At 37.8% G+C, this 9,474-nt stretch overlaps 1 protein-coding gene across 1 annotated transcript; it reads left to right on the forward strand.

Annotated features, from left to right (window-relative positions):
* The first annotated feature begins 8,777 nt into the window (after positions 1–8,777).
* Positions 8,778–9,191, forward strand: LOC115684779 (uncharacterized). Its single transcript, XM_030609651.2, has one exon. The coding sequence runs from the start codon at positions 8,778–8,780 to the stop codon at positions 9,189–9,191; it is 414 nt and encodes a 137-aa protein (XP_030465511.1).
* The last annotated feature ends 283 nt before the right edge of the window (positions 9,192–9,474 follow it).

Genomic DNA, 9,474 nt, shown 5'->3' on the forward strand with positions numbered 1-9,474 from the left:
CCGACCCGGATCCAATTATCCGACCCGAATTAATCAATTCGGGTCGGTTTCGTGGATCCGGGTCGATCCTGACCGGACCCGAATCCAGTCACCCAACCCGGATCCGGAGATCCGACCCGGTCAATGTTTTGGGTCGGATCCGTTGACCTGGGTCGGATCCGACCGACCCGGAGCCGCCGACCCGACCCGGGGGTTTTAATATTATATTAATATTTATTTTATTTTATTTTATTTTTTAAAAAAAATTTAAATTTTTTTTATTTTTTTTTTCTTTTCTTCTTCTATATTATTATTATTATTTTCTTTTTATTTTTTTTCGAAAAAAAAAATTCAAAATTTTTTAAAAAAAAGAAAAGATCCTTTTTTAAATTATGTGGTATATCTAAATATTTTAATTTATTGTTGTATTACTATGTATGTTATTGTCTTGTTTAAATTAGACAAGCCTGAGGTTGCGCGGTAGTATTTTGCACGTTATTTTTATTACCGTTGCATTATTATGCATGTTTTTAATACGATTGCACGAATTGTTGTGTTTTGAATGTCATCTGACTTAGTTAGGACTAGAACCTAAGGCTGCATATCTACTTTGACTGCTGATCGTTTATGATTATGCACTCGCTCGATCACCTCACATGTTAGGAAAAAGGTCCTAAATTCAATCCAAATTGCTTGACAAATGTTTTCAGAAATGAGCAGGGTAAATGGTACCGAAAGGCATTAGTTATCCAACTAGTGTAACCAAGTCCCCGAACTCAGTTAATCTCTGGTTCGCAGGAATAAGGTGATTCTCCCATCACCTTATTTGGGTTTCTAATCGACCCACCCCAAATCGATTAGTGGCGACTCCTTGGTATAAACCACTTGCATGTTAAATAATTAAACCCTAAGTCGCGATATGGTATGGGCTTGGGAGAGTCCGAGTTAAGTCCCGAACATAGACTTAGCACGTACCAGGCGAAACCCCCCTTTTTTATACATGTTCGATAAAAAAGAGGGGAGATGTCGGTCGCGACAAAGATATATCGTCCAGTCTGAACACGGAATGATGGTATCAATGTTAGAGAAACCGACGCGGACTAGTACCAACTCTTTCACACTTGTTGAATCTAATATAATGTTCTTCATGCCCCAGCACTCAAGGCACTCTGGCACAGGACTTCCCCTGAAAATTCCCTCGAGGATATTATCACCCAACTCTGCATATTAGATGAACAAGATCTTAAGACAAGGCCACCTAATAGTCCTACCAGACGAGAAACAGCAGAAACCGACTTCCAGGCATACCAACCAATTCAAGCAATACAAGAACGGTGGCAGTATATACAACAATTGCGGCTCGGACGTCAGCCACAGGCGATGTTCCTCCATGCAGTGCCCTGCCGTGAAGCGGAGCCATAGGTGGAGCTCGGGGCAGTCGACCTCATCGTACTTGAAGACGGTGACGTGGAACCTCTTCAACGTAAGCGAGGTGCACTGGATTCGGACACTGTCGACAAGGGATGGGAAGTCTAAGGAGTAGGTGTCGTGATTGTGAGGCCGGACTCCATTGAAGACGAGATGGGTGGCAGTGGTCCAAGTTGACCGCCAGCACTTGGAGAGGACGCTGGTCTTGACGAGGTCTTCGAGTGGCAAAAAATGAGAAGGTCTGGTGAATCACGGCGTCTGGCAAGACGCTAACGAGATCATTAGGGCTTCTATTTCGTTCCCAAGGAGGAGGAGGGTGCTTTCGTTTGGTGCCATTCAGCCGGTCGTTGAAGGTCTCCGTCATGGATTTGAAATTATAGGGTTTTTCGCGATTTTCTCTCAAGTTTTCATAGGATTTTAATCTCTCTTTTTTTTTTTCCTTTTTACATGGTGAATGTGATCGACTGACGAGTCTTGAGCAAGATGAAGTGGAAGAAAACTTTGAAGTAATTTGACTCTTTTAATTGGTATTTTTTTCCTTTTTTTCTTCTTCCATTTTCATCGAAATCATGACCAAGCAAGTGGTCAAAGGTCAATTAGTTCTCTTTGTGCAATCAAGTCATTTCCCCTTCACATATTGTGAAGATACTCTAATAAAGTTGCTAATAATATTTTATGAATACAAGAAGCAACATTCTTTGAAAACAAGATCAGAGTCCCACTATGTCTTTACCCTGCAAAAAGAATGAGTTCTCTCTCATTGAGCGTTTAGAGGTAATTACAAGTAAATTATACTGAGGGTAAATGAATTTAGATATTTATACGGTACAAAATTACATATTTGCAAATTTTTTTTTTTTTGCATTCAGAAGTAGTTTGCTTTCACTCCCAATCCTGTTACTTCATCTACTATCAGTGGTCTTCCGTGAAAAGTTTTTCCGAAAGCTGCACTAAAGCCAAATAAAAGATCGAAATATTTGAAGATATATTTACTTTTTAAAAAAATTTAGAGCATATAGCGTCAATGTAAACAAGACTTTACACATTATTAATCTTTGATTTGAGAATTTAAGCATCTCACTCTCTCACTAAACAGTAAATAAGGGTGAACAAGATCGCTTGTAGAAATTTTTTTCATTTTAGCAGTGCATGCTATGATTACTCTATTCTTTCTTGATTCTTCTATAAATTCCACTGCTCAAAATGAAATATAAGTATATTTTAACCTAGTTGAAAGTATGCTGAAGTTCCTCCAACGCAAATGAATACGTGAAATGTATATCTATCACATAAACATAGAATGAAGTGACGAGGCATGTAATATCAGATAGCCACCATATATACCTGGTGCAACATATACGTCTGAAACTTGCCATGTGGAAACGATGAATGGCTTGTCGATGCCTTTGCTGAGCTCTGAGTAAGTATGTATATTCAGTGCAAGTGAATGGCAGGGCAATTCTCCTTTGGCGGAAGCAAGAACAACCTTGACATTTGCATGCATGCCAATGCAGTTCTCTTCTGCCAAGGGAGAATTACGCTGTTATTCACCATCACATTCCGCACCACTCCTTCGTGTGGCCATGCCCGAGTCTTCACGTTGATGATCAAGTTCGTATTTATTTCACCAAAATCGGCACAATGCCGGGTATATTCCAGAGGAAGAGATGGTATATGCCAGAGCACAATTCTTGCCTAGGGTTCTTCCTTGTGGTAAAGAACGCATGGTCCCGATTCTTCACCTTTATATTCTTCCACCGAAAAGTTCAAATCACTACTTCAGCCTCTTGCTTCCAAGAGCTTGCGCTTCCTTAAATGTCATGATTTGAGGTCAGCAACTAAACTGTGTAATGAGGGGTATATATATGTTATGTATGGCATTTTCTCATTACTAAATGTTGAATGTAGCCCCCATACTATATTAAGAAGTTCAATGTTGTTTTTTTGTTAGTTCTAGTTGATAGAATTAACCGACATGTCCTTCAATCTATTAATTTTTAACGATAACCAGAAAAAAAATCTTATATAAAAGTAGATGGATAAGAAAATGGAATCTGCGGTCACATGTTCTTATGTCGTATTGACCCATTATTTCAAAATTCTAACTCGGCATCAAATATGCCATGTCATCTAATTACATTTGATTTGTTGTTTGTTAAAATATAATTACTACATTAAAGATTTAGAAATAGTTAAAAAATCACACTAAACGAATTAAAAGTTTGAGTATGACATTGCATATTAGGTCAAAATTTAGGGCTCTTAGTATCATTTTCCCTTCAAGAAAAGGCAGTAGGAATATGCCCGGAACAATGACGAGATCGAAATGTGCTAAAACGAAACCAGTCCTGAAATTTCTCCACTCCAATTAGTTGGATAGAGGAATATATGCTGACTCTGGTCGTCTCCACAACCTGGTACGGATGTGGAATTGAGCTTTAGCATATCTAACTCATTGGACCACTAGCTTTTCTTTTTTATTATTTGGCACAAATTAAAGTGCCGAAAACAAGATTTTATTTCGTTGTTGGATGTTCTGAGAATATGCTGTGTGCATGGAAAGTGTCTCTAACCTTTTGGGAGGCTATAAATAGATGTTGCACTGTAACACTGTTCATCCAAGCCCAAAAAATAAGAAAATAATAGTTTTATTAATAGCACATGATTGATAGTGCGCTTGGCATGTAAGTGGTGAATTACTGGGCATTTACTTCTTTGGCAGGTGGCTTATATTCAAATATTTTCACTGGGAATGAATGTAATATAAGCTCACTGCCAAAGGAGATTTGCCCGGCAATTCACCGTTGCAATCTTCATCAACTCTGGGGTACTCCATTTGGGCAATCTTTATTTTAGAGTTGTTGCAATCTTTATGATAGCAGCCATTCTTTGGAATTTTCTGGCGTATATTCTTGAGTTTTTCTTATCTTCTTGCATATAATTATCATAGATGTTATTGTATCCACAAATTCACATAGGGTACTTCCCCAGAATAGAGATGTATACATGTTTGAGATAATTTTTACTATATTCCCCATATTCTTTCGGATATTAAAATAATCTCTCTCTTTTTCATTTGCCAATAGTGCAGGTGCGCTTTGAGCCCAACTAGACAATGCCTTAGTTTTCGCTAACTGGTCATGTCACTTTTGAAATGAAGTGTGCATGCTTATCCTTTCGGGTAGTCTTTACATTTACTTTGACGAATGAGAAATTTAACTTCTCTGATAGATGAGATGGTGGACCTACCTCACCACCTCCTATTTGGGTGTCGTCCGTGACTAACGACCACACATCGAAAGTGGCGGCCCTCTGACATATATGCATAGAGAGATCGGTGATGGACCAGTGATCGTGATGGCTAAAGACGGAGGATGTGCACGGAAGCACCGTGACAAGGCATTCGGCAATGGATAGGTCTCCAGTTAGTAGATAGAGGAGAAGATGGATTATAAAAGAAGAAAAAAGAGTGTAAAAGGGAAAATAGGAAAAAAAAACAATTATTTCAGATGGATTAATGCATCATTTAGTTAAAAGGAGTAAAAGGAAGATGTTAATTTATGCCCTATTGGAAAATATAGTAATTCGTAAAAAAATGGTCGGAGGTTATTTAAGGTGCAATTCAAGTAACTAAAGTCCATAATTTATGTCTATATTGATAACTATATTCGGATTAAAACATTTTTGTTATCGTAATAATGAATTTATTATATGAATTTTTAACCACAAGCCCCTTAATTCTGACCGCACCTCACATTCAGACATAACCATCGCAAATCAATCTCATCATTACCATGTTTGGAAAATTTTCTCCATTGTTTTCCATTTCTTGATTATAGTTAGAAAAGCCGTTCATTTAATTTTTATTAAATTTTTGACCTTTCTCCCCGCACATGCAGAGTGTGCGCCGTCTATTCCCCTTAATTATTTCGGAGACCTTTGTTCACATAGGAATGGCAAAATCTGATACAATGCTGCCGTCATATTTGAAAGTAGAGGTCCTCGTCATGCCAATAATTGTTACCGGACCAAATCAAATTTCTCTTCTCATTCACACTGCAAATTTAGTTCGTGGGACTTTCTTTATCTCTTAACTTTAACGTTAGGTATGAATTCTAGGTACGAAATGGCATTGGATTACTCGCACGCATGTCATGCCACCATATATGATTCCCATTGGGTATTAAATAAGTACAAGCGAAATCAGCTAGAATTGATGGATTCTTTTAAGACCCATGAGATTTCGGAGTATCTTCTCTTGAACACACGCGATAATCAGATTTTAGCTATGGTAAAGATGTTTTTTTTTTTTGGTAAGGTAGCTATGGTAAAGATGTTAATGTCAACCTACATCATAAACCCATCAATAAATGAGGTCATAGTTCACGTGAATATTTTAATGAAGTTCAAGTTGTAAGATTTTTTTGTTGTGTGATTGAGTTTATACCGGTTTTGGTCAATTTGATAACTCTACAATATTCCCTGCTAGTCTATAATATGCTTTGTTGGTTGTACCGTTGATGAAAAATGTACGTGTGTTATTTTTTTATGTTTGATGACTTTATTTTGATCATTTATTCTTTTAAAATGGGTTCTATTTTTATAAACTTTAGGTTAAAAAAGTCTTTATATATGAATATTAAACAAGTCTAATTGTGTAGAAATAAATCCAAGTAAGATGTGATTTTTCTTATGACACAAAATCATTTATGCTAAATTTAAACAGCTAAATTATATGTCGTATCATACGAAAGGGTCGAGTTGAGAATTGCTGGTTTACCATCTACTGCGAATATAACAGGGTTACTGTTGCAACCAAAAAGTCAAACACAAAGTCGTGAGAATATATTAGATCATAGTTATTAACTTATTAATACCATCAATTTACCTTGTTTTTTTTGGTTTTGCCGACAAAGTTCAAGACGTGTCTAAAACTAATCATCGGCGGTGCCAGTGGCGCGTGGGCACGAGAAGCTCGTGCGAAATTGTTAATCTCTTGCTCACCTGCTTAAAAGTTTACCATTAGTAAAAAATGGAGTTTCTCAAATAGCATAAATAGTATTAAATACAAAAAATAAAATAGCATCAGAATATTCTCGAAAGACGCTTTTTGGTCATTTACCATCCTGCCCTCGAGCATCAGGCAAAACATTATGTTGACCACGACCTACTAAAAAACGAAGAATGTCTTCTTCAACCTTAATTTATCAAAACACGCAACCATTGCTTGGCCTCCAAAAAATAAAAAATGTAGTAAACGTGATTATTGCATTAGGTCCACTAAATTATGCAGCGTTTGCATAGATCTCTCCTTTTAATCTAATTGAATTAAGATTAAAAAAAGTAAACCATAGTGTCAATTGTTTCCTAGAAATTCCCAAAGCAAAATGTTCAAAGTAGGCCGATATTCAAACAGAGTATATATGAATGAATAGAATAGATGAAAGGAAAAGAAAATTTTGTATCAATATATACTTGGTGGGTATGAACATGATGTTGTGGTCTCAATGATCAATGTTGTCCAAATCCTTCACTCTTGAAGCAATCCAAAAATGAATTACGCTTAGAGGAACCCATTTGTGTGTGTGTGGTGTACAAGCAACAAGATGTTGCTTTAAAGGGTCAATTTTGAGAAGTTGGCTGGTGCTTTCATCTTAGCTAGAGATGTACTGGTTACTATGGAAATGGGACCTGCAATTCGTGTTGACATCTTTTGCCATTAGTCATTATTAGGTACTATATATGCAGGATTATATTTTTTTTCTCTGATACTTTTATTGGTAAATAGCTGCCACTATCTTCTATAAGGCTATAAATTCGGGGCATATATTGAGTGGAGCTCCTGCCAACCTATGCCTGGAGCATTTATACATCTGTGGAGGAACTTTCTGACTTTTAACATGCCGATTGGGTTACGGTAATCGCTTGTACACCTACTAGTGAATTAAGTAGTTATGGCTCAAACGAAACATTCCGTAACAGGAGTAAGATATTTACAGAGAAAGGTCACAGCATTGGTCATGCATTCCCAACTTTTTTACTTTGCCAAGTTAAGACACATGGTATTACATAGTGCAACCTGCACTAAGACCAGATTCTCAGACCTGGTAGGGAAAAATACCAGCTTGAATCCCGAATTACTTTAGCAACCTTTGAGTGGTACTCCAATGTAGTATCATACATAATCCTACTGTTATAGACATGACTATTATCAGTTAAGTATATTATTTGTTCCCTCATTTTTGTAGTTAATGAAACTGATTTGTCGATACTCTTCCGTGCAATCAAATTCATTAACTAGTGATGTAAATTTTGCTAAAGCGACGGGACTGGCTACATGATATTGATGTGGCAATCAGAGATTGCCTTACCTCATTGACATTGGAGAAACATTGATGAAAGTATCAATGATTAACTTTTCTCTATATTGATTATTTGGCATGTCATATCAACATTGATGAAACTATCAATGACAGAAGGAAAAAACTTAGTCATACATTTCAACTTTTCAAGTAAATCAAAGGACCTAATTGTACAACATTTTATTACATCTGCAATGAATTTGAGATGCACTTGCCAAAATCTAAGCAAGTTCGGATATGAAAAGTGGACTTAACCCTACTTATTACTATATAAATTGAAACAAATAGAGAACCCCAAGCGAATTGGTTCATTTTCCCTGACTAAAAGCCACGTCAGATCATTATCTCACATGCCCTTCCCTCGCATTTTCTAGGAAAACCTAACTTCTCCCATATGATGTAATCAAAGCTGAAAACCAACGAAATTGAATCAAGTGATAATAAACAAAAGTGTGAACACTGAGTTTGAGTCCTTCCCGTAAGTAATAGGCAAACCCAAGGGCAATCACGGTAATTAAGAGTGTATAAATACGAAGCCGCTCGTGCCCTCGTTAAATCTCATTAATCATACAATTTCCTCTGGTAATGGAAGAAGCCGACGCAGGAAGAAGCTGAAGCAGTCGTGAAGATCATCGATAGATGCTGGTTCGAGCTCCAGATCTTCGAGAAACGACCAGACACATTGCCTTCTTCAACGTCCGGATCCGATCCGGATCAAGAAAGCATAGAAATACCAGAAAACGAAAACCCATGTATTCATATATCACAGACTCCGTCGATTCTTGTGAGGTACATAAGCGATCAAACGAGTATCAACCCAGCAAGCTTCCAACCAAGCTCTCTCTCTCCAGACTCAGTCCTCACCACTCCTATTCACATCATGATCTATGAAGAAGAGGTAATCACAGAGGAGGAGGAGGAGGAAGAAGAAGAAAAGAAGAAGAAGAAGAGGGTTTCAAATGGAACAACCCGAGAAGTCCAGAATTCTCGCGCAGCAAAAGCGGCCAAATGGGAGGAAGAGCGAAGAGGAGGGCCTTGAGCAAGAGCTTGTCGCAGCTCGAGTTCGTGGAGTTGAAAGGGTTCATGGATCTAGGGTTCGTCTTCTCGGAAGAAGACAGAGTCGACTCGAGCCTGGTTTCCATCATTCCTGGGCTACAGAGACTGGGCAAGAAAATTAAAGACGGTGAAGAAAACGATGAAGATGCCGATCATCATCAAGAAGATGGTGATGAGAAAGCGAGTGTTGGTGAGTCTGCAGTTGTTGCACGGCCATATCTCTCGGAGGCGTGGGAATGGTGGGAGGAGAAGAGGAAGGAGGATCCACTGATGAACTGGAAGGGTCCTGCTCTTGGGAACGAGACCGACATGAGAGAGAGTCTCAAATGGTGGGCTCACACCGTTGCTTCTACTGTTGTTAGATGACGGTTGTTTTCTGATGTCGTTGTTATTGGTTCAATGTTGGAAATCTAGATAATGTAAAAGTTTTTCTGATATGGGTTATATTAATTGATATTGTAATTTACCGTTTTACAGGATTTGTCTAATAAGGCTAGATATAAAGTTTTTTAAATAGTTTACTATGGGACTGGCTAGTGTGGGCCGAGTAAGACCTGGCCTGTGATAAAAGGGCCTGGCTTAAAACTTTATAAATAATGCTCAAGTCTCTCCTCTAATCCTTACACACACATATCTCACAGAAAGAGCA

This window comes from Syzygium oleosum, unplaced genomic scaffold (assembly GCF_021117445.2).
Source record: "Syzygium oleosum isolate NSW1041296 unplaced genomic scaffold, Sole_v2.1 Sole_v2.01, whole genome shotgun sequence".
Lineage (NCBI taxonomy): Eukaryota > Viridiplantae > Streptophyta > Magnoliopsida > Myrtales > Myrtaceae > Syzygium > Syzygium oleosum.

Coding starts and splice junctions, on each gene's coding strand:
- LOC115684779 (XM_030609651.2), top strand. CDS start 8,778: ATGGGAGGAAGAGCGAAGAGGAGGGCCTTGAGCAAGAGCTTGTCGCAG.